This window comes from Malania oleifera, chromosome 3 (genome assembly GCF_029873635.1).
Source record: "Malania oleifera isolate guangnan ecotype guangnan chromosome 3, ASM2987363v1, whole genome shotgun sequence".
Classification (NCBI taxonomy): Eukaryota; Viridiplantae; Streptophyta; class Magnoliopsida; order Santalales; family Ximeniaceae; genus Malania; species Malania oleifera.
Window position 1 is genome coordinate 105,777,907 of NC_080419.1, and position 26,438 is coordinate 105,804,344.

Here is a 26,438-nt window from a genome sequence, read left to right on the forward strand (position 1 = left end):
TTCCAAAAGCACTATAATTAATAGTGGGGAGAAACTTCTCCTTAAATTTACCATCAAAATTCATAAAATATCATTAAATTGTCTTAAATGAGAAGTTTATTAGAATAACATTAATAAACACTAAGTCTTTAATTATACTACTTAAAAATATAGAGGCTGACTTATTATTTCATTATTTAAAATAGATTTGAATTACTTAACTTGTATTGTAAAAGTATTTATTGTAAAAGTAATGTTGAGTTTGAGTACATGAATTTCGGATTTTAGATTCGGATTTGAGTGAATTTGATTATTAAGAAATTTCAATACAATTTTATTTTATATTTTATTAAAATAGAATACAAATTTAAATTTAAAAGTTATTTAAACATAGGGTAAGTGAATTTTGTAAAATAATAAAAGATAATATGTGGGTTTACTTATAAGTGACGTTATTCATTAGCGAACTTAACTTTATAAATATAGAAATTTTTAGTGATTATTTTATAATTTTAAAATATATTAAAATATAAATATATATTAAAACATATTAATTATTGTTTAAACGATTCAATTATGAAATTAATAAAAAAATCACATATAAAATTAAAATTAATATTAAATAAATTAATAATTAGTATAATTATTTTTAATATAATATGTTATACATATATATTAATAATAATAATAATACTATTATTATACATATATATATTAAAGTTAACACTTTTTTTGAAAAGCCCCTTGATTTTAAACTATCATTTTATTATTTTATTATATTCTTAATTAACATTTAAATATTTTAATTAAGTAACAATATATATATATATATATATTCTTATTTTTTAATGGGCAATTATTTTTGATTGACATTTTATAAATCATCAGTAATTCCTACTTATCGATCCGACGGCAGAGCAAGCGGCCCAGCTCCCGCTCTACACACAAGCCCGAGAGATAGAGAAAGTGAGAGAGGGGGGCGGCATCAGGGGTGCGGCGGCGGAGGCGGTGGAGAAGGAGGCTCAGCCCCTCCATACGCACTAGCCCTAGCTGCAGGTTGCAACAACGTGATTGTGGTATTGAAATAATTTCTGATGGAGATTAATTTGGGAAAACTTCCATTCGACATCGATTTCCATCCTTCGGACGCCCTTGTCACTGCTGGCCTCATCAATGGCAACCTTCTCCTGTACTTATGCTCACTCCCCTCACTTTTTTTGTCTGATTGCCTTTTTTTTTTTTCCTAATCGAACTTCTCCATCACAGTGGCTTGTTTTGTTTCCTGTAGATACCGGTACAGTGTTGATTCCTCGCCTCAAAGGTAGAATTGACCTTCTATATTGAATTTGTGGCAATTAATTTGCTTGCGTTGTTTGTGACACGCCTGTTTGGTTGAGTAATCTCTCTTATAAAGTATAAACTGGAATTGAGAAATTTGTGTTTACTTTTGGAATCCTTAGGTTGTTGGAAATTCATGCACACAGTGAGTCTTGTAGAGCTGTTCGATTCATTAATGAAGGACGTGGTAATGTCTACAATTTGCTGTTATTAATAGTTTTTTTTGTTCATAAACAATTTAGTTCTTGTTATCCAGAGTAAAAAAATTCATCTAAAAATAATCCCACTAAGTTGCTTCTCTTTGTAATCTTTTATTTCATTAGCCATTGTTACGGGTTCTCCGGATTGCTCTATCCTCGCTACAGATGTGGAAACAGGGTCTGCAATTGCACGTCTTGAAAATGCTCATGGGTACGGCTTGTGTCTCTAGTGTGCTTATCTTGGATTTCTAATATAACTATACTTTTATCATTTACCTTTCTAGCTTATTACTTTGATGGTCTGATTATACTCATTTGAAATTTGATGTGACACTATAATGTTGTACAGGGCTGCTGTCAATCGACTTATTACTTTTACAGAGTCAACAATTGCCTCAGGAGATGACGAGGGTTGTATTAAGGTACATTACCTGAGCTTTTCATGCTACTCTCTTTGTTGTGTCCTTTAGACATTTTCTATGTTTATTTTCCTTGAAATTCTCACATGAACAAAAATATTAGGCCATCAAAAAGTGGAAATACAAGTTACATTGCTTCTTGTTATAAGGAAGAATGCATTATTTTTGTTTTATTTTTATAGTTAGTGAGAGCTCAATCTGGTTGAAGCTTTTCATAAGGTGCATCATCAGCGATTCAGCCAGCATGATGCGTTCCAGATGAGAGGTTTCAATGTTAAGAGTAAAGATTTTACTCTAGTGATATCCACTAACTTCTGGATCAATAGAACTGCTGGCTCCTTGGTCAAAGAACAAGGTGTTTTGCCAATGCTCACAATTCAACTTCATAATTCAGTGTCTTGTTTCACTTTTAATTCCCCCCTTCTATTGGTGATATGGAGCTGTTGGTGTATATTTCTAATCATTTGCAACAATATCAAGTAAAAATATATGAAAGATTTGCATATAATAATGTTCCTTTTGTATCTTAGTATCTTCTAATATGTTTCTAATTGTTGTCTATAATATCCAATGAAACATGCAAAAAAAGATAATTTTCCTTTTGTATCTTACTATCTTCTAACTGCTTTAGAAAATTTGCTGCAGCAGAAAGTGAAAATCAATTAAGTAACTTGGCCCTTGTGCTAACTGTCAATGGAAGAAAATATGATGTTTTACGTTGTATAGGTTTTCAAATTTTTGTGCAAACTCTATCTTCATTTTGATTTTGGCTTACCTTGGAATGGAATAGCTAAACAGAGACTAGAGATTTGGGTTTTATTTTGTTTGTTTGGAATTGTGCTTCATTTTCTATTGGCTCTCAAATATCTTCTTATGTTGGTCTTTACCAAAGTTAAAAGCACTTCTACCAAAGTTAAAGGCCACCCTCCTTCTTCCCCCTTTTGTTCTTCACTGAAATTTGTATGAATAATCTGATGAAGCCTAGTGTCACAGACCGCCAATTTCAATTCAATTAACAGGCTGCGCGGCACTCGTCGAGGCTCTCCCTCGACAGAGTCAGCCAATAACTACATGTTCAATCCGGCTGTCATGAACACTCGAGAGGTTTCCGAAAGCCATCATAGGCAAGAAATATCAGTTCCAACAATAATGAATTCATGAAGACAAGCGACCTTTATACTCAATGACATGTGGAACTAGTTGTTATATTCAATCAACAAGACAACCACACAAGCCATCATCTGAGTTATTCAACATCCAGTATAAAAATCCCTGGCGAGGGCAAGTGAAGACATCTCTCCTCTCCGTTTAACCGATGTTACACTGTCAAATCGTAACATTATCCCCCTACTCACTCTATTGATGACCTCGTCGATGTATTTATAAAAAGACTTCACACTCTTGTTGATGACCTTCATCATTGACTATATGTCTACTAGGTTATACTCTACATATTTAGTATCTACTCTATATGACTCGTCCACGGTATGAGGGAACCATGAATACTCACTTGTAAAGAGCTAGAAAGGGACACAGATGCATCCATTGTGTGAGATTACGATGACTACTGACTTGCAAAGAGCTGAAGAGATAAAAGACTTATCCACTGTGTGAGTTAACTACGATTATTGACTGGTAAAGAGCTATAAAGAGGGTACAACTCATCGATTATGTGGGATAATGACGACAACTAACAGGTAAGGATTTGAAAAAGATACAACTTATTGACTATGTGAGGTAACTACGACAACTGACAGATAAAGAATCGAAAAGATCTGCAACTCATCCATTCCAGTTGGTTGTCTTTTGGGTATTGAAATCTACCGAAACTCTCATTGTAGCATTGTTCAAGTCATTAGAGGCTTGCAAATATCTATCTTAACTTGGTCAGAGCGTGCGACGTTCACCTTGCCTACCCCTTTTCGCGCGTTTGGCATGTCATCGTGCCTACTTTCCTAGGTACTTGGCGGGAACCATTATCCTATCTCTGCCATACCAACCGAAGCATGCATCATTTACCCTGCCAACCCTTTTGCGCTTGGTGTGACTCCCTACCTTCTTTCCCGAGCATTTGGTGTGAACCAATGCCCTTTCTCTACCATGTTGATTTACAGAGCATGCAGTGTTCACATTGCCTTCCCTTTTGCACTTTTGGGTGGCACCTTGCCTACTTTCCGACGTGATTGGTGTGAACCATTACCTTCTCTCTGTAGTCTTACTAGAAGTCCTCTGCTCACTTACCCATCAAATTGTCATGGATTCTTTTCCCATCCTCTGTATGTTCAATATAGCAACGATCTCAATTAACTTTCGTAGGGCGGCCTCAAGCTCTATTGGAACAAACCCATGGGATTCTAGATTGCATCCGACCTCGATGTCTTTCAGCCTATTCAAGGCTTCCGACAGCTCAATATTCTCTGACGGACCTCAAGCTCTATTGCTCTGTTTCCCACTGGGAGGCCTCAAGCTCTATTGGCTTTACCCTTTGGGACAATGAATGGAATCATGCCCTCAATATGTTTCAGCCTACTCAAGGCTTCCAATGACTTAATATTCTCTGGCAGACCTCAAGCTCTATTAGTTTGCTTCTCGTAGGTAGGCCTCAAGCTCTATTGGCAGTACCACTTGGGATGATGAATGGCATCACGCCCACGATGTGTTTCGGCCTACTCAAGGCAACAACTCAATACTTTCTGGTAGACCTCAAGCTCTATTGGTCTGCTTCCCGTAGGGAGGCCTCAAGCTCTATTGGCACTACCCCTTTGGGACAAAGTATGAAATCACGACCACGATGAGTTTCCGACTAATCAATCCTCCTTTCGAATACCACAAGCACTGTTTGTCCGTCTCCATCACGAGATAGGAGATAATATCATGCCCTCAATGTATTTCAACCTATTCTCGAGGCTTCCAACTACTCCTTACCAGGGATTTTCATACATGGAGTGACTTACTCGAGTTTCACAATTCTATTTTCAAAATCAATTTTCTCTTTGGCGGCCTCAAATTCTATTGGCACTCCTTTCTTTTGAGTCATCCCTTGCTTTACATGCCTCTACATTGTTCTGTTTTACAAAGTTTTAAATTCTCATTTTTTAACTCATAGTGTTCACGCCCACCGGGCTCATGCATATTGTGCTTTGATACCAACTGTCACGGACCATCAATTTCAACCCAATTAATGGGCCGCGCGGCACTCGTCGAGGCTCCCCCTCAACAGAATCAACCAATAACTACACGTTCAATCCGGCTGTCATGAACACTCGAGAGGTTTTCGAAAGCCATCATAGGCAAGAAATATCAGTTCCAACAATAATGAATTCATGAAGACAAGCGACCTTCATACTCAATGACATGTGGAACTAGTTGTTATATTCAATCAACAAGACAACTACACAAGCCATCATCTGAGTTATTTAACATCCAGTATAAAAATCCTTGGCGAGAGCAAGTGAAGACATCTCTCCTCCCCATTTAACCAAGGTCACACTGTCAACCCCTAACACCTAGCTTCTTGTTCCGTTTATTTTTTTACAGAATGCTGGTTGATAAAAATGTGAGCATATATTGTTTAGACATAGAGTGTCTTGCCTTGTACTTGGGCCTTTGTTAACCAACATTTCTGTCTCCCCCCTCCTCCCAAAATTAATATTTATTTCTGAATTTTAATGCAGGTATGGGATACCAGGCAGCGTTCCTGCTCCAGTTCATTTGATGCCCATGAAGAGTACATTTCGGATATGACTTTTGCATCTGATTTCAAGAAATTATTGGGAACAAGGTAGCCAACATTATACAACCCCTATTTTCTCTTCCTTCTAAAATTATTGGAACATTCTGTTCAAGGTTTCAGTCAGCGGGTCAGAAGTTTGATTACCTGGATTTTATTTTGTTCTCTGCTCTATTTTGGCTTCATTAAATCTTAGTTTAAATTTCTGATGTTCTATCTCTTTTGACATTGGTCAGTGGAGATGGCACTTTATCTGTCTGTGACCTGCGAAGAAATAAGGTGGGTGGAGAAGCAAAATATTTCATCTTTTATGCTTATATCGTTCTTCAAGAATTTTTTTTAATAGGATTTTATTATATAATCCATCTATGTGAAGGGCAGGTCCAAAGCATGTCCGAGTTTTCTGAAGATGAACTGCTTTCAGTTGTCATTATGAAGGTAGCATTTCTTTCGTATGTTTAAAATGCTTTTTTTTTTTTTTGTCTTTTTTTTTGGGGGGAGGGGGGATGGTGCCATAGTATTAAATTTCTATGAGCAAACCGAAATTTCCTCTTTCCACCACCCTTGAAACTGAAGTGGCAATCAATTTCTTTTTTTTCAAAATTGAAAATTTTGAATTTCCAGAAATAATTGATAGCTTTTCAACTTCTGAAGTTTTATGCAAGATTGAACATAGATATTAGCTGCAACATTTCATTTAGCCTTTTATGTCTAAATAAGGTGTACTTGCACAATAATTAATGTCTAACTGGTTTATGAATTCTATTTATGTTAATTGGACATGTTTCTATTAATGGTTTCGGAAGTTTAAAATAAAAAATTCATGCATTTCCATAAGTTTTCAAAATTGAAATCAAAATTGACAATTTGAATTTTGAAATCAAAATTGAAATTGGTATTGCATCAATGTTGAACATGTTTTCCATACACTAACCTTAAACGTGTTTCCTGCAGAATACATTTGAGAAGAAACTGAATAGTATTTGATAATTGGACATAGGTCTCTCCACTTTATGAAGAATTTCTGATAGTTTTCCATCTTTGAAATTATTCGTAACTGAAAATGCACCAATTTTGAATAAAGAAGGGCAATACTTTTGTGAACCCAGATGAATTCTATAAAGTGGATGATCATTTATAACCTTTCTGTGCTACACTACAAATGTTTTTATTTTTCCGATTTGCCTGGCTAAATTTTTTTTGTGGTCAGAATGGTAGAAAAGTTATCTGTGGAACACAATCGGGAACTCTATTATTGTATTCATGGGGTTGTTTCAAGGACTGCAGGTATTTTACAATCATTTCTGTTAAATTTAAAATTGGAAGACATTCTGTATTTTGACTTTTTTGATTTTACCATCCATCAATTATTATAGCTCCTAATGGCATGCTGGGTCCTTAATGTCTCTTCTGAATTTTCAATGATCGTTTTGTTAATCTCTGTCCATACTCTGTTGATGCTTTACTAAAGGTGAGTGTTGTGAATTTTCAGTGATCGTTTTGTTAATCTCTGTCCAAACTCTGTTGATGCTTTACTAAAGGTGAGTGTTGTGTATTTATTGGTTTCAAAATAACAATTATGTTGCCTTAATTAAAATCTAAATGATTGAATTGTTAGCTTGACGAAGATAATGTCATCACGGGTGCAGAGAATGGACTCATTAGGTGAGAAAAATCCATGTACTAGAATTGAGGATAATAATTCTTATTAAATCATATATATTTTTAATTTTTATCTCTTTTATAAACTCTATTGCACTTTCTTTAATTCCTCTTAATTTATTTTTAGCTTGGTGGGCATATTACCAAACCGAATTGTCCAACCAATAGCAGAGCATTCGGAATATCCTGTTGAGCGCCTTGGTATGATTTGAACCTCTACTCTTAACATGAATCCAGCCATATATGATTTTGTTTAGGGAATTTCTGATCTTATGGGTTTTGTTCAAGTTAAATTTTTCAAGTGCTGATTCTCTCCAACCTTAATTCTTTTTTTTTATTTATTTATATTTTGGATAAGAAAATGTATTACCAGCTGTCCAAATGGGTACAACTGGGGGCGGACAATAAGTCCTCCAAAGTACCAAAGAAGAGAAAAGAAAACAGAAGATGACAAAACAAAAACTAAAAATTAAATTAATGCTGCTTGTCAATCCCTAACCAAATCAGGCAGTGGTGCTCTGTGAAAAAATTCAAAGAATGGACCCAAAACAAGACCAAGTACACTGCCCTATCCAACAACAAACTAGGAGAGGTAGTTCAATCCCTTGAAAATTATTGCAATCCTCTCTACCCATAGTCCACATGATAGCAAAAACTGCATTGCACCAAAGGTCTCGTCCCTTCGTACTTTTTCTTGAACCCCAATATCTTATTGAAAGCAAATCGTCACCACCCCCCCCCGGGGGGGGGGGGGGGAGCGGTGGTGGCACTGAAGCTTCACCAAAACTAGAAAACAAAGCATTCGAGAGATGAGAAGCCACCTTTCAAGGAAGGAAGAGGTGAGAATTCGTTTCAATGGACTTACGATACACATCACACACATGCCAGGGTTGACGGCCTTCAGGTCTGTAACAAATTCTGTGTGTTAATCCTATTCAATGTCACCGTCCAGGTGGAAGTCCGAGCCTTGGAAGGAACCTTAGCTTGCCAAATGTTGTGGCTCCAAGGGAAAAGGATTGGGGAAGGAAATCTAAGGAGAAAGAAAGAAAGATTTAGTGGAAAAATGGCCGGAAGAATCACCCTCCGTGACCCCTCTTGTCTCCCTTATTGATCGGAACAAGATGGTCCAAAGACGTAAGCATGGTGGAAAGCTCATCAACCTCTCTTTCTTTGAGATTACTGAAAAAATGGAAATCCTGAGAAAGAGAACCCTTTTCAGAAGAGAAAAAAGCGGTGATAGGTGCATTATGAAGGGTTGAAAGTCTGAACAGGCAAGGCACCTTCAGCTCCAAAGAATTCTAACCCACCCACATATCCTCCAAGAGATGAACTGTGCTGCCATTACTCACTTTGAAATGGTTAAGGGGGAAGAAAAGACGGGCAAATTGAGACATGTATTTCCAAGGGCTTGCATGAGAAACATTGCCACTTCCTGCGAAGTCCCACCCATTCTAATGAGCCCTGCATTTACTTTTGATTCTTTGTGTCATAAAGAGTTAATCTCTAAGGGAACCTCCACAACCATTTTCCTATCAGGGAGATGTTCTTGGAAACCACATGACCAAGCCCCGACCCTCCTTTTGACTTCGGCCTACTCACCACCTCCCAAATCCCAACTAATAAGATGATTGTTCTTATTCTCCTCAAAGCTAGACCAGAGAAAGCATGCTTATCCTCTCAAGGGTCCTAGCAACACACTCGGGCACTCTAAAGAGGTGTAGAGAGTAGATAGGAGTATTAGAAAGGGCTCCACTGTCAATGACCTCCTAAGGATGAATATGTCTTTTTTTCACCCTCTCGAACCTCCTATCAACCTCTCAATCACAGAATCCTTGAATGCACCTGAATTGGGGTTGCCACCAAGTGGGAGACCGAGATATGGCACTCCATGGTAGCACAATCCACCACCGCCTTATTTTTGTTATTTCTATTTTTTGATCAGTAAACCTGCCAGGGCCTTATGCATCTTTAAAACCCTGTCATCCACATTAATATCTGCCACTCCAGTCTTTGACAAGTTGATCTTTAATCTTGAAATCTTTTAAAAAATTTCAGCATAATAATTGCCAAAATTCACAATGTTCTTGAGGAACAACATAGTACATCATTTGCAAACTGGAGATGAGAAACCTCCACCTCCTCCCTGCCAACAGAAATACCCTTTATCACCCCCAACTCTTGAGCATGCAAGAACATCCTGCCCAGAATATTTGTTGCCAAGGTAAACAAGAATGAGAATAGCGGGTCCCCTTGTCTTGACCTCTAATGCCCCTAAAGCACTCCCTACGTTGTCCATTGAGATTAACCTAGATGTTGGTGGAGCTTAGGCATCTTCTAATCCATTTTCTCCTTGAAAGCCCCTACCCTTTCCTACTCATCACTGTATCCAAAACCCCAACTTACCCAGTCATAAGCCTGCAGAAAATCCCTTTCCTGCCTCTCCTCGTATTCTCTACCACTTGTTTGGCTACTAACACAACATCTAAAGCTTGCCTGTATTTAATGAAAGAAGATTGAGCCATGGTCACTGGCTCCCCCAAACAAAAACACAGCTTCTTAGCTAAGACCTGAGAAAGGATCCAGCACATGCAAGTAACAAGGATAATACATGCTAGTAACAAGGCTAATGGGCTTGAAATCCGTCACCCTCAAAGATCTCCTTTTCTTGGGGATGCGGGTCAAGAAGGTAGAGTTCACACTATTACTCGCCACCCCATTTCTATGGATTTCTTCAAAGAACCTTGTAATATCCTTATGCAAGATCTTCAATTCCCCTAATGAAAGGTCACTGTGAACTTGTCCGGGCTAGCAACCCAGGGGCATTCTCCAACACATCTCCATCTGTTTCCCTAACTTCTTCTTCTTCTTCTTCTTCTTCTTCTTCTTCAAAAGGCTTCTCTAACCATTGAGCAGAGCTCACTTCGATGGGTTTCCAACTGAGGCCCTACAACAGCAGCCTCCTCGTGCAATCTTTGGTAAACAGATGCTTATATAATTTCTTAATCTCCTTTCCAATTTGAGCATGCTCCCTAATCTTTATCCCTGACTCTAATTCTAACTCCTTGATGGCTTTCTGCCTTCTCCTTCCAGCAGCTATTTTGTGAAAAAAACTTGAATTGTGGGTCCCTTCTCTAGCTCACTTCACCCTCAATTTTCTAATGCCAATTCATATCCTCTCCAAAGAACATCTCTAGGTCATTGCAAAGACTATGCCTTCTAGCCCTATCCTCCTTCTCTAGCAGGCCACGCCTCTGGGTCCCCCAACATATCCAACCAATGATTTCAGAGAGGATGTTATTTTTAGCATTTTTGACATCCCCAAACACCTCTTTATTCCATTGTTTCAACTTCATCTTTACATCAATTTGAACCTCTTGTAGCCTTGAACTTGACGCTCCCCCTGTCAACTCTTCACACAATTCATAAATGAAGGGTGCGTCAGCCACTTATTTCATATCTAAAAGGGGCAGGCCCCTATTGCATTAGGTTAGAATCGAAGAGCATGGGACAGTGGTCTGAGACAGCCATAGGGAGGGATTCCTGCACTATGTATAGGAAAACTTCCCACATAAAAGTGAAGCAACTTGTTTGTCTCTGGATGCCTATCCAAGTGGAGTTATGTATGCTAACAGGAATATCCCTAAGTCCACAGTCACGTATAAAGGAATCAAGCCTCCTCATGCTGCCAGTGACCCTAGAAACCCCCTCCCTGGATTTGCGAGTAACACTAAAGTCCATCCTCCCACCCATTGCGGCTACACAAGCCAAGGACACTCAATAACTCTTAAAAAAAAAAAAGAGGGCATTCTGTTAGGATAAAGAGTTTGGCTCATTGACAGATGTGAACAGTGAACCACTACCGCCCATAACCTTTAAGGTCAAGCAAAACTAACAAATAAAAGAACCCCAGTAGACACTCCTGAGAGGCGGCCCTCGTGTCCCAAGCCACCATTTGATCTCCCGACATGCCTGAATAGGGTAGAACCGCTCAGTCTCTTCCCCTGGAGTCTTAAATGCTTTGAATCAAGAAGGCATCAACTATTTTGAGTTTGGTCTCTTAGAACAAAATATCAGGATTAGTATTATTTACAACCCTCTTAACCATTCTCCTTTTTAACCCCTCCGAAACCTTTGACATTCCAAGGTAGAATCTTCACTTCTCACTCTCTGGTACCCCTGAGGACCAGCCTCCTTCATCATAATTAACAGCTAACCTCCTTACCATCTGGTATGCAGATCCTTTGAACGGCTTCCTTAGCTGGAATCCTCTCCATTGAAATCAAGAATCCATAGGATTAGCCCTAAACTGATCCAGCTCAAAATGATTGGGAGACCTAAAGGTCTTCACCCATGGTTCAATGTTTTTGTGAAGAGAGACAAGTGTATCTCCTTCAATAGACATAGTTGATGTTTGGTTTTCTTAATAACATGCCACAAGTTGCGGCCTTCTTCAAAGAGGAACTGTTTTTTGTTGATTGAGAGACAGTTCTGACGATATATCAGAACCTTAGTCATCTTAGTCTGGTTGAATATGTGAGAATGCCAGGAATTGTGGTAAGAGAAGAAATTGAAACGTAAAAGGGGACTGGGTTTTTTCCCCTTCTTACCTCCTTAAGAAGAACACTTTCTAGCTCATTCTTCAAACCCACTATTCTCACTCTCTCCTCTGTAAGACCCTCCTTGATCTCTTTCCTATCCAACACTCCGCAATCTTCACCCTTACACTTGTGACTGTGGATCCATCTACAGTGGGCACTGATCTGCATGTCTGTCCACTTGTAGATACTAATTTTTTTTTTGACAGGTGCAATACATGGAACTTCAGATCTGTCTGGCCCCTCTTCTTCCCTCCCTCTTGTTTTGTTTTTAACTGAAGATTTGTTTGTAATTCTTTTTGTCCCATCCCATTCTAGTTGGTTATGTTTGTAGTTATTTAGACAAGCATGTCTAATCTTTGGTTTTGTTTGGTCTTGCAGCTTTTTCACACGATAAAAAATTTCTTGGCAGTATATCACATGATCAGATGTTGAAGGTGTTTGACTCTCTCTCTCTCTCTCTCTCTCTCTTTGTTCGTGTGTGCACTTGTGCATGCATGTGTAAAAAATCTATGCAATCTTGTGCTGGGCTTATGCATGGAAAATATTCTTAATAAAACTCCAAGTAATTCACATTGGAGAGTTTTTGGTCGATTGTATGACAGTACGAAGTGCTTGTGAAAAAAATGGAGTAAAAGTGTTTACGGTATTACTATTACAAAACAAAATTTTCTTGCACTTTGTTTGGGATCATGGATTCTTGGATTTGGCATATCTGTTGCTGCCTGGATATTTTGCATCCGTCTCCTAGTCCCAATATGTAGTAATGGGACAAAACGACACTATTTCTATTTTTATTACATAAAAAACAGTAGAAAGCTAGTTATTGATTTCATATTTGCTTTTTATTTTTAGTATATTTTCCTGGCAAATTTTATATTTGATTTTTAATTTTCTACTTGCATATATTTTTACATCTTTATTGGATCTTGCATTTACATCTACTATTGCATTTGATCTCAACTATCTGCATTGCCTCCTTATAGCTCTGGGATTTGGATGATATACTGCAAAGTTCGGGAAATACTCTACATAGTCATTTGGCTATGCCAGACAGTGACAGTGAGGAGATGGATGTGGATACCAGTGTTCCAAAATCTTGCATAGGTACGATTACTGTGTGGAAATTGTGAAAATGCATTTTAAGGCGGTTTGTCACATAAAACATTTGAAACTTCCGTAATATAGTTTGACAAGTGATGCATGTGCTATTGTATCACGGGTTGATGATGATTCTAAGAAGGTTATCAGACGATTTTTCAACCTTTGGATTCGAAGATATAATGACTGAATAAAAAAATGTTCATATTTCTTAATTTGATTAGTTTGTGGCAATGTAGTTCTCTTTGGTGGAATCCAGCAATGACTGGATCCTTGTTTGCATTGTTAATGCCTTAATGGACCTGCACTGGATGCTAAACTTTTGGTGGCTATTTCTTTAATAGTTTAATCATTGGCTGACATGGTGAATTCTGAAATTTTAAACACAGTAAGTTAAAAAAAAATAGTTAAGATGCATTCATTTACAAGTATTGTTATATTAAAAGAGAATTGTGGATCTTTGGTGTTAATAACTTGATATTTATAATTATGGTGCCCCAATATTCTGACAAGAAAATTCAAATTTGGTTGGACCGTTGCCCTTTTGGGTTGTTCATATGCATTAAGCCCATAGTCAAACCTGGTCTTGGCATATTAAAGCTTTATCCTCGATGATTCACCAGATCAGTAATTAGTTGGTTTCTTGTGGAGACCTCTTTTTCCCCTTGAACTTCTTTTCCAAAACTCTCCACCAGAATCCCTTACCCCATTCCCATCTTACTTGTGATAATGCCCTCGTCAAAACTCATTCCCAAAGCAGTAATAGTTACCAGAGTTCCTCATACAAGATCCTTTACTGTATTTTTTGCCCTTTTTTCCCAACTACAATTGCTTCTATACAACAATCATCCCTAATCCAAACCTCGCATTAGAGACACTCACTCTAGAATCCTTTTAGGTTGTTTTTTAGCCATTTTTTACAACCCAAAGAGCTCTTCATCTCGGACCCTATCAAGCCCAGTGTCTTTCAGTCAGCTTGGAATCATTCGGAAATTGGGAAAATGGAGACGTAGAGCTCAATCTCGATTAACAGAAAACATTTCTTGTTTGAAGCGAAAGGGTACTTGGAGCCTGGAGGTAGGGGTGTAATCGGTTCAGTTTGCGTTGGTTCTGACTTATACTGAAAACTGAACTGAGCTTCTTGGTTTATTAAAGTAATGAACCAATACCAGTTTGAAACTGACAGTTCACTGACCAAAAGAGCTGGCGGTTTAGCAGTTCAGTTTGGTTCTTAAACCAAAAAAGGAAAAAAACTATACATTTATAAAGTAGGCAGAAAAGACAACAAAATTTACAGCCATAATTTCTTTATCCGGGCCTGCTTACTGACTCATGCTGGCTGTAAATCAATTGATTGGGTTGGCCAGAAGAAGCATGCAGGACAGTGAACAGTGAAATCCTACCCAAGGGGCAGACGGAATTTATAAGGAGAATAATGTCTCAATCTTTTACTCACTTCCAATGTGTGAACTCACTAGTCACTATGGGGAGCAAGTGCAATCAGGCAGCAGTATTGTATCTCCTCGTCCCACGTCGAATTTTGGGAGGGGAGAGTGCCTCCCTGCCTTAATAAAATCTCCTCTAGCCTCACCCTTCTCATGTCTCAACTCAAAACTGAACCAAAATTAAAATTTTTGTAAATAAGTAAAATATATGAAATTTAAAATTTTCATTTTAATATGATTTAAAATTATATATATTTTTTTATAAGTAAAGGAAACTTCACTGAAGAGGCATCAAGGGGATGCCATAGTAGGGCTGTTATTAATGATTCTAATATGGTTTAAAATTATAAAAAATTAAATATTCAAAATACATACATACATATATATATATATATATATATATATATAAGTACAACCAGTTTTTTAGCACCTTTTATATTCCAGGATATATATATATATACACACGCGCACACACACACACACATACATAAATATTAATTAATTAATTCATTTTTTGGTTTGGTTTGGTTTGGTTTGGTTATGTGTTAGAAATTAAAGCTATAGCTGAAAACTGTAAATTTTCATTTTTAAGAACCAAAACCAAAACCAAAACCGATTACTGAAAACCGCACCAAATTCATTTCGGCCCAGTTTCAGGTTGGTTTTTGATTTTTCAGTAATTTTTGTACACCCCTACTTGAAGGATTACAGACCCTACTTGAAGGGTTATAGGGAAAACTAAGAGACCTTTTCTCCATTATGTTCACAGATGAGGAATGATTGTGGTCATTGAAGGAGATGCAACATTTCCTTTTTCTCGAAAACCTCTAACCCTTGGGTGAAGACATTTAGAATGCTGAACCAGGTCATCTTGGTTCGCCTGATCAATGCCTCAGGGAGATTTATATCGATGGAAAGAATACTTGTCAAGGGGGGTCATTCATAGGATCTGCTTACCAGGTTGGAGTGGAGGTGTTGGGATGGAGGAAATTCTGGGAAGCACCTCTTAGGAAGAGGAGAGAAGTCCAGCCAACCCATAAATGAAGATGTGATGCCTGGACTTGGCTCCATTTTCAAGACTGAAAGGTCAGCATTGCCAGCCATGGAGGATTGTCGATGAGGTGGATTGTGAAGGGGGAGTTACCGGAATGTCAAAATCGACCATAGGGGGAGCAGATATGAAAAGTCTATAACCATTTTGGATAAGTTTTCAAATTTGAAAGACTTACCCAGCTCAAATAGATGGCGTCTTTCTGGATTTAGGCTCAACCAAGAGTGACCAATTTAACAAATTATGCTAGCCTAATGCTTAGGTGGGTTCTAAGGAGCTCTTTACAATTTGACCCAAGTTTCATATGGAATAGGCATGTTTGAGTGCCCTGAGTTATAAAGTGGCATTGATGCTAGAGGCTCCCAAGTCCAATTAGGACATCTTACCTAAGACGCAGACCACTTGGGCATGTGTTAAGAAGGGCAGGCAGGATAAAACGATTAGCAATTTGAGCACCGGCACTATCGGCAATCAAAAGAAGCAGAAGCAAGTCTTAGGGAGTCTGGGGATTTTGCAGGATGAAGACTTGCATGTGCTGGACTAGACCTTGAACTGAATGTTAGAGGTTTATATGAGGGTAAAATCGAAGATGTAGGTTGGTGGCCAAATGAACTTGATAATGATGGGTTACTGATTGAGCACTTGCGGAAGAATGGAGGGGCATTTGACAAAATTGAACTTACAAATTGAAAGCAATGTGTAGGCTGCATAGAAACTGAAGTTAGTAACTTTGATGAAGGTGGTGGTAATTTTGTTTAGGGAGGGTACGAGTTCATATGGTGTTTTGAATTGAGAAGAAAATTGCCTTTTTTTCATCGGGAACTCATTTTTCCATTAAAAATCATGTTTTGATTTGTTGATGATCCCCAACCCCAATCCAATTTGGAGTCAACGTACCTATGCAATGATCTCCTTGAGGCTCACCAGGAAAAACAAAGTCTCTTGTAATTGAATTCACCCAAATTTGATGTTGTGCCAATGACCTTTGTGCCATAAGGAGTCTACCACTGTGGGGTCTTCCAAAATTGTGGACCTATTAGAGAATAAGAGGGAAAACCAATATGCCAGGATCTCCTAGATGAGTTGGGTTGGTTTTCAGTGAACTCTGATGAGGAGAGAGTTAGGCCAATGATGAAGGAGCTTGAGATTAGGTAAAAAGCTAAGATGCTGTGTAGGGAGTTGGAGAGACTCACTTCATCATTTATGAGTAGGGATGTGTAGGGGTGTGCGATCGGTCGGTTTGGCCAATTAACTGAATTAATCAAATTTTTTCAGTTAATTCTCGATTATAACCGAATCGTACCCGACCAGACCAAATTTTCGGTTAATTCGGTTAACCGAATTCAACATAATCAAATTATAATTAATTATGGAAAAAATATGATTGTATAATTTGTATGCTTTCAAAATTCAACTTAATAATTTATATTCAATTATTAATTGATTACATAATTAATTAATTACATAATTTGGGAATTTTATGGATTTAGGGAATTGTGTGAACCCTAAATTATATAATTTATATTTAATTATTAATTAATTACATAATTCGGTTAAGTCGGTTAACTGAAATTCACTTTTTCCATAACCGAACCAAAAATCAAATATCCAAATTTACCGAATTACAAAATCGAACCTAACCAACAAAGCGAACCAGCCGAATTTGGTCGGTCAATATCGGTTAAAACCGAATTATGCTCACCCCTAGGGACTTTGGGGTCCCTAGAGTGTCAAATGAAGATCTTGTCCTGGAATTAGGGGCTTAGGGTGATCGAGTAAAAGAAGAATGATTGAGGAGCTAATTAATGATTACTAAACCCAACATCCTATTCCGCCAGGACGCCTAACTTTAATAAGTTGATGCTTTCTTGATTCTTGCGATTTGGGTGTAGAGAGGAAAAGATTGGATGGTGGCTTCTATAAAGGATTGTCTAGTAGGGTCTCTCTCTTTTGGTTTTGTTTGACGATAGAGGTTCTGGGAGCGGTCCAAATTCCTCTTCTTTGTGGGGTTTTTTTTTTTAAGGAGGAGTTGGTGTTTTAGGTGTATAGCTTGCAGTGGGTGGTTAGGGGTGAGTTCTATATTAATTGTAGTTCCAGGGATAAACTAGGGAAGGGTCACTAGTGTTGTAAATATTATAAAAGGAAAAATATTTACTAATAACAATAATATTAAATAAAAATATAATACTTATCAGAAGTTGAGGCATGGAAGGACCACTGCCCTTAAAGTTGATTTCGCGCCTACAGAGAACATTTCTCGGTGCATCGTGCATGATCTCCAGGATTGCTCAGCTGACTCTGTTTTGCATGTACTCACAGACACCAGAGTTTTAGGAGATGTAGTGTCATTTAATTACCCAACAAAATATAATTCTCAAGAAAGTGTAAACAATAAAGTTATCTCAAGAAGAAAAACCATATTTTGAAATGAAGCTGAATCACAATTTATATAGATAAAATTAAGTATAACTTCCAGCACCATAAATATGAAACATTAAAGTGGTAGTTAATAGTCTAAAAACGTTAAAATTAATATATTAAATTTAACGTATACTCAACTAAAATAAAAATCGATGACTGTTATATAATATTTATTAAATTGATATTTTTTTAAATTGAAATATCCAAAATAAATATCAACAATCCCCCACATGGTTCAAATTTAAAAAAACCAAGAAAGATAAAAACCAGTGTTGGGTAATTACAAGATGTAATGCATTGGGTGACAATACCTTTCGGTTTGAATTGCACTTAGAGAAAATATGTTATGATTTATAAGAACTTGGTGAATATTAAAATACAACAACAACAAACAAAACCAAGCCTTAGTCCCACTAAGTGGGGTCGGCTATATGAATCCTTTTCCGTCAATTTATGCGATCATGGACCATTTCTTTTGATAGATTCAAAGACATTAAATCCTTACTCACTATCTCCTCCCAAGTTATTTTAGGTCTACCCCTACCCCTTCTACTGCCCCCCACAGTAACTAAGTCACTCTTCCTCACAGGTGCACTATAAGGCCTACGTTGCAAGTGTCCATACCATCTGAGTCGTCCTTCCCTTATCTTATCTTCTATAGGAGCTACACCTAACTTACCACGAATATGTTCATTCCTTAATTTATCTTTTAATATTAAAATCTTGAACCAAAATCTTTTAGTGTAACACTATAAACGCATCACTTACCTAACATCTCTAGACACAACTCCTGTGGGTTGGTACGAATGGGCCATGCACCATACTTGGATATTCATGAGTGCTCTAGAAAGTTTTAGCCCAGTAAACTCTCATAGGAAGCACTCCCACTTCCACACTCACATAGGTAAATCCATCAAGTGTGTAACTATAACTAACACACTACCTAACAAAGGATATGAATTTATTAAGAGATAAACTCAAGTTCACAATTGTTATAGTTGCACAAATCAGAACACCATAGGGATGATCAAAATAAATAATAGTGCTCACTAAACTACTAAATGACTTGTTATTACCCATCGAACCTTATTCATGTGATCTCCAATCACATAGGTTGGGTTGCCATCATTAGTAGTTTATCTTAAGGGCCTAAGACACATCCCCCTCGATGTTTATTTTTTATTAGCTTTTTAGCTAGTCTAATCACATAGGTTAGGTTGCCATCATTATTAGTTTATGTTAAGGGGCTAAGGCACATCCTCCTCGATGTTTATTTTTTATTATTTTTTTAGCTAGTCCTTTAGTTAAGGAAATCATTAATCAACAATTGTTTCTCGATTCTCATGTTTTGATCATATTGCTATTAGGTTCCTCCATATTTTGTGATTACACTAATAATAGCTCAATTTGATTATTCAATTAGTTCAGGTTAGTCCACAAATATACTAACTAAAGCCAATGCTATGGTTATGTGTCTATTATCCACTTGGATAATGCACCACAAAAATAAATAATTTACCCACCTATGTGTGTTTTCACTTTAATTTCGCCATGCCATTTTATTACTAAGCGACTTCATCCCCACGCAATTGCTTCTATGTATTATGCCTTATTTGCCCCTGTTAATTTTCCTCTCAAAGACATAAAAAACATTAATAATAATCATGGAGCATATATATATATATATATATATATATATATATATATATATATATATCTGCATGTTTATGCATCATCACACATTTTCATAAATGAACAAGAATACCAAAAAAAAAAAACACATTGGATACCCCTACAACTAGAGATAATAAATTTGTGTGACTTATGGGAATACGCCTCATAATAGCAAATATGAAAAATTAATATACTAACTAAAGCCAATGCTATGGTTATGTGTCTATTATCCACTTGGATAATGCACCACAAAAATAAATAATTTACACACCTATGTGTGTTTTCACTTTAATTTCTCCATGCCATTTTATGGCTAAGCGACTTCATCCCCACACAATTGCTTCTATGTATTATGCCTTATTTGCCCCTGTTAATTTTCCTCTCAAAGACATAAAAAACATTAATAATAATAATCATGGAGCTTATATATATATATCTGCATGTTTATGCATCATCACACATTTTCATAAATGAACAAGAATACCAAAAAAAAAACACATTGGATACCCCTACAACTAGAGATAATACATTTGTGTGACTTATGGGAATTCGCCTCATAATAGCAAATATGAAAAAAAATAAAATAAAATTATCACTATGGAAATTTAAGAACCTAAAAACATGTGATAAATATGCAACATATTTGTACCTTTCGCATGAGTGAAGGCCGCATAGCACATCCATTACCAACTAGAGAAAATTCTTACTTCAAATCATTTGGCGGATTCCTTTTCAATTTCCTATTCTAACTTAAAATCATTCGGCAGATTCCTTTCCAATTTCCTTATTTTATGATCTCATTGGAAACAAAGTTAGGATTAAGTGGTTATGTAGCAAGGATGTGTAGATATAGTAGGTTGCTATGATAAGTAGTTGGGTATTTTAGAAGGTGAGCTAATTTAACGGCTATTAAGACGTAGGCATGTGCAATTATGGGTATTATGAAAATGTCCAGGGTATTTTTGTCAAATATAATGTCTTGCAATCTTAATGCATTAGAACTTATATATGTAATATAAATATGTATTATTAATATTTACCTGAAATGTGAAATTGCTTTGCATTTGAGATTTAAGTCTTCATCATGATGGAAATTGGTTTTGCTGAAGCTCCTGCTATGCTGGCCGTTCAGCATAAAAAATGTAGTTCTTTGGTGTTAACAATAGTGAACTAGAAAACAATTGTTTGAAGTTTTTTGTTTGCTTGTGTTTTTTTTTTTTTTTTTTTCTCTTTTCTTTAATATTATTCGGCAACACTTCCCCTCACAGATTATAAACTCATTATCATAAAATAAATAATTTAGGCATCTTATAAAATTTGAAAAATTTCTTCTAGAGATGTATGCAGATACTCGACTTTATAAATTTTAAATTAAGAATAGAATCTGCTAATATTGTGTTACAAATATCATCTAATATCTTAATAACAAGCCTAAACACAACAAAGTATTACTAATATATAAAACAACTTAGTGAGTATACAAGAGAGTTAAATTATTTGGTATAGTAAGATATTATAATTCATTCGTCCCTAGATATTAAAAAACTCCTACAATTAGGTGCACATATTAAACCTTATTCTAAAACTCCAATTTTGAGAAAAATGGAATTTATTACAACTTGGTGACCTCCATTACATCTAATGTCACTGATGTCTAAATTTAATAATCACGATGTCATTTTCTCGTTCCTGAATGGGTCTCCTCAATTCTTTTAGGTTTATGTAGCTACGAACCACGGTGTCGGGGGTTCAAATCCCTCCTCGCCCACAACCAGCCTAATGCATATAGCGCCCCAATTCTGTTTTTTTGCTACATTTGTTTGATTTGATAGAATGACAGATGCTTTCGTTCTTCATAAATTTCCCATTTATGGCCAATTTTGACATGTAGAATCGGCTTTAAGATTGTTGGAAATATTATAGAAGGAAAAATAGTTACTAATAAAACTAATATTAGATAAAAAGTATAAATATGTATCAGAAGTTGAGGCGTGAAAGGAATACTGTCCTTAAAACCGATTTCGTGCCTACAAAGAACATTTCTCGGTGCATATGGTCACTGCGCATGACCTCCAGGATGACTCAGCTAGCTTGGTTTTGCATGCACTCATAGACACTAGAGCTTTAGGAGATGTAGTGTCATTTAATTACCCAACAAAAGATAAATCCCAAGAAAGTGTAGACAATAAAGTTATCTCGAAGAAGAAAAATTGTATTTTGGAATGAAGCTGGATCACAATTTATATAGATAAGATTAAGTATAACTTCCAACATCATAAATACGAAACATTAAGTAGTAGTTAATATTTGAAAAACGTTAAAACTAATATATTAAATTTAACGTATACTCTATTAAAATAAAAACCAACAACTGTTATTATACTATTTATTAAACTGATATTTTTTTAATTTAAACATCCAACATAAATATCAATAACTAGCGGTCTAGGAGGTTTGGGTTCTTGATTCAGGACCAAGCAAGGATATTTTATTTAGCTTGGGCGGTTTCACCTGGATAGTAGTGGGAGATAGACAAGCTTCCTCACGTATTGATAGATTCTTGTTCATCAATGCATAGGAAGATGCCTATGGCTTATCAATTTGTTGTACAGGAGACCATTGCAAGCCCTGTCTAAGATCATTGTCCAGATCCCCTTAATTCCAACTTGATGCAGTGGCATCCTCCACCATATAAATTGGAGAACATGTGGTTGACGCACCCCTCATTTGGGAAGTGTGTGAGGGTTTGGTGGGGGAGTGTCTGGTGAAGGATGGGAGGCATTTAAAATGATGAAAAACCTAAAGTACATGAAGATGAAGCTGAAACAATGAATTATAGATGTTTTGGGGGATTGTTAAAAGAGTCTGAATGGTCCATCTTTGGTGAAATTGCTGGTTTGGATAGGTTGATGAGTGCAGTTTGTTAGATGAGGAGGCAGGGACAAGAAGGGCTAGGCTTTGTAATGAGCTGCTGTTATTAAGGGACTACATGAGCTGGCACCACAAATCAAGGGGGAAGTCGGCCACTGAAGGGGCTGCAACACAGGTTCTTTCATGAGCGGCTAAGGGCAGGCGGGGGAATAGTTTTGTTGAGGAACTGGTATTAAATTTCAGGAGCTAGGGTTTGGGGCCATATTCAGATTGAGGTGGAGATTACGAACGTCTATATACACCTGTTTCGTACCAAAGGAGAGATCATCTTGAGGGTGAGGGATTTCAGGCCTATTGGCCTGGGCACTAGCATTTTTAAGATTCTTTCTAAAGCCTTAATTAAGAGGCTGAGAGAGATTTTGGTTGGCAATGACTACAGCTCAGTTTTCCTTCATTACGGATAGACTTGATGCGATCTTGGTGGCCAACGAGGTGGTAGAGGATGTGAGGAGGAGGGGCAGGAGGGGAATTTTCTTTAAGTTAGACTTTGAGAAGGCTTATGATAGGATGAACTGGGTTTTTTGGATGATGTGATGTGTAGGAAGGGATTTAGGGACATGTGGAGGAGATGGATAAGAGGGTGCTTGAGCTCCACAAACATTTTTGCTGTTGTCATGGGACAACCTAGTGAGTGCTTTAGAGCTTCTTGAGGGCTTATGCGAGGGGATTTGTTGTCTCCATTTATTTTCGCCCTAGTGGTAGATGTCTTGAGTAGGATGCTCTCACATGTGCAGGATTTGGGTGTGATAAGGGGACTACCTGTTGGCAGGGAGGTGGAGCCATGGAGGCGTCTCATCTCCAATTTGTTGATGTACATCCTAATGATTTTCGAGGACAATGCTGAGAAATGTCGAGAGGCTCTTATCTTGTTAACAGTCCTTCAAAAGGATGTTAGGATTAACCGTCAACTTGTCAAAGAGTGGGATAGTGGGTGTTGAATGTTGATGTGGGAAGCAGGAATTTTGTTGAATGGCTTCTATCCTATCTAGGCCTCCCTCCTAGAGAAAATCGTAATTTCGTGGCCTTTTAGATCTTGTGATTGACAAGGTCAGGAGGAGCCTAGAGGGGTAGAAAAGGGGATACATTTTTGTTAGATTACCACTTTACCTAAAAGCTTAAGCTATTAGGTTGTGGGCCAACAATGTATATCAAGTTTTAACACTCCCCCACACATGTAGCCTAATAGCGCATGAAGAGATAAACACATGGTAGATAACACCCATTATAGGGAACTCAATAATTTTTCTTAAACACCACACAAAGTTAGAACCCAGGACCTCTTGGTAACCAGCTCTGATGCCATATTAAGTAATTGGGTAAAATGGAAGACCTAAACTCAATGATTCCTCTTTTATATTATATGCAAGTACAATAGGAATGACCATAGTACCCTTACTAACTCAAACTTATTACTATCAAAACTCTTAACACATAGCAATAATGCTAAAAGACTAAATAACCATTAAGTGCTCCTAGCTTGTTACGCATGAATTTCTCATGAGCACCTCCCAAGGCTTTAGTGACTAAATCAGCAAACTGAAACTCAGACTTCGCACGAATGATCGTAATGAGCTTCTGTACAAGTTTCTCTCGAATAAAGTGGCAATCAACTTCAATGTGCTTTGTTTTCTTATGGAAGACATGGTTGGAGGCAATATGAATAGTAACTCGATTATCACGCATCAATTCCATAGGTCGAGAATGTGGGAAACCAAGTTCTTTCAACATGTTCTTCAACCCAACAAGTTCACATGTTTTGGGAATTTGCATTGAATCCTGTGATTCAATTTGTTTCTTGATTTTGATTCCTAAAATTAGGATTTTGATTCATGATTTGAATCTTGATTTGACGACTATGCTCTCAACCCTGATAACTGCAAGTCCAATGAAATGAGTGCTCACCTATTCCAACATTGCAAGGTTGCTACCTTGGGTTTGCTATTTTGGGTACCTTATGGATCGAAAGGGATGTGAGAACCTTTTATGATTGCATAACCTCCCTGGATTTGTTGTAGAATAGAGCTGTCTTCTTGGCCACTCTTTAAGTCCATTCTTTTTGGGTTTTTTAGGGGTTTGCCACTGCCCTTATCTTGGTAGGGGCTTGCAGGCAGCTTATGTAATTTTTGTGGTTGCTTTTCATTTTGTTATCGGGAGGGCATCTTGTCTCTCCTTATTGTTGTACTATATGGTTTGTTGTTAAGATAATTATTTTCTTTTAATAAAAAGGAAAAAGATTTACCAGATCTATTAATGGGAGCAGGTTACTTGATCCTTAGCCCAGTGTTGGGATTGTCTGGGTTAGCGCTGCAGAGAAGGTACAAATTTTTATGTAGGTTCCAGATTTTAATGGCGGCTATTTTCTGATTCTCCTGGAGACATAGGGGAGTCTGTGGAATCCCAATTCCAATTTATTTGCCAAGAATACGATTTTCTATAATTTGAAAATGTTCAATAAGCAGCATGTTTTGATGAGGCTATGCTAACTTATGCTGAAAAATGCCATGATGTTTCTGGAAATTCATTACTGAAATAAGATTCATATACGGATGATGTGCTTTGAGTATGTTCTGAGATGAGATGCCCAGTAGACTGGTTTCTAAGTTTTTAGTTTTGTTTTATTGGTAACTTTTGAAGTTTGTTTTTTCATTGGCTGATGATGTCCTTACCTCTGCAGGGACCAAGAGGAAAAATGCGAGTAAAGGGAAGAATGTTAGTTCTTCAAAGAATTTTTTTGCAGATTTGTAGTTCAAGTGGTGGCATTCTTGTTTTGCAGATTGAACTAGTCTTGGGGCATTTGTGTTGAGATGTCTGCCATAGTTTTGACTTGTTTGGAGGCATATTTCACGGCTTCTATTTGAACAATGGCTTACCTCACTTACCTAACATGTTCGCCAAAAATATAGTAGGTAGTCCTGCTAGGTGTTCTTGTGTTTCGTAGGAGGGAAAGAGGAAAGAAAGAAGTGGGCTATTTTTTTTTCTTTCTAGGGCTGGGAATGAAATAATTTATGATAATTTATAATCTAAATTGAGAATAATGAAAGGTAATTTTTGCTATAAATTGATACGAGGGAATTGTTGTAAACGTCAATGTTTCCCTCTTAGAAAGAATACCCCAATGCTTTGAGAGATTGGCATATTTGTATTTTAGCAAAATAATTTTAATTTGAAAAATTTTAAATTTTTTAAATTACTTTTCATTATCTTTTACAATTTTTTATTATATTTTAGAATATTAAATTTAAAAATATGGGGCACTGGTTGTTTTAATAAAAACAAAAAATGAGAGCATAATCAAAGATATTGTTCAAGAAAATGAAAATGGGAACAAATGAAGACATTGCCTATTACCAATTATGACTTTTTCAACATTTTAGACGCATCACTTGATTAGTATCACACCACATGATGAGTAGAGCGAGGAGGATCTTGTGCCTCACAACTCTCCTCCCTCTATGGGCGTGCGGTGAATATATTTGCTCTTCCATGGCTAATTCACTATTCTTAAGGAAGAGAAAATGAGAATGTAATGAGAATTGAATGAAGATATAGTAATATCTTTTTTATTAAAAAGAAGTCACCTATGTAAAAGTTTGTATTATTTTATCGAATCTAGAGTAGGATTACCATATAAAGAGTCATCCGAGCAAAAGTTTGTGTTATTATATCCAATATGAAATAGATGTTATCATTGTTCAACTTTAGAATGCAGGTGAGTATTTGGAAAGAACCATGGTTCCAAGTATAAACGAGTCTTCCCTGTCAAGGATGAGTAATAAGAAAGGTTTCGCAACTCATTGACAAATATTTTTTGTTTTTTTTAAAAGAGAACTATCAACATTTATGATTGGATCATAGAGGAAAAAAAAGATAAGTCATTAAAACCTCTCATACC

The 26,438-nt window shown here is 36.8% G+C and overlaps 1 protein-coding gene across 2 annotated transcripts; it reads left to right on the forward strand.

The window, feature by feature from the left end:
• Window positions 1–819: 819 nt before the first annotated feature.
• On the forward strand, window positions 820–25,604 carry LOC131151590 (WD repeat-containing protein 55). 2 transcript variants are annotated; one of them, XM_058102838.1, is made up of 15 exons: window positions 820–1,168; window positions 1,268–1,300; window positions 1,440–1,504; window positions 1,641–1,728; window positions 1,867–1,939; window positions 5,611–5,717; window positions 5,903–5,945; window positions 6,048–6,104; window positions 6,877–6,953; window positions 7,159–7,207; window positions 7,285–7,331; window positions 7,456–7,529; window positions 12,305–12,360; window positions 12,910–13,030; window positions 25,221–25,604. In XM_058102838.1, the coding sequence occupies exons 1-15, from the start codon at window positions 1,074–1,076 to the stop codon at window positions 25,289–25,291; spliced, it is 1,056 nt and encodes a 351-aa protein (XP_057958821.1). In that variant the 5' UTR covers window positions 820–1,073; the 3' UTR covers window positions 25,292–25,604. The 2 variants fall into 2 exon arrangements, with proteins under 2 accessions (XP_057958821.1, XP_057958822.1); XM_058102839.1 differs by having other exon boundaries at window positions 830–1,168; window positions 1,246–1,300.
• Window positions 25,605–26,438: the final 834 nt, after the last annotated feature.

Bases quoted from the DNA above. Each gene is read 5' to 3' on its own strand.
- LOC131151590 (XM_058102838.1), top strand. From the start codon at position 1,074: ATGGAGATTAATTTGGGAAAACTTCCATTCGACATCGATTTCCATCCT. The intron at 1,505-1,640 runs GTAATGTCTACA...TTATTTCATTAG, and splicing joins ATTCATTAATGAAGGACGTG to CCATTGTTACGGGTTCTCCG. The intron at 6,105-6,876 runs GTAGCATTTCTT...TTTTGTGGTCAG, and splicing joins TTTCAGTTGTCATTATGAAG to AATGGTAGAAAAGTTATCTG.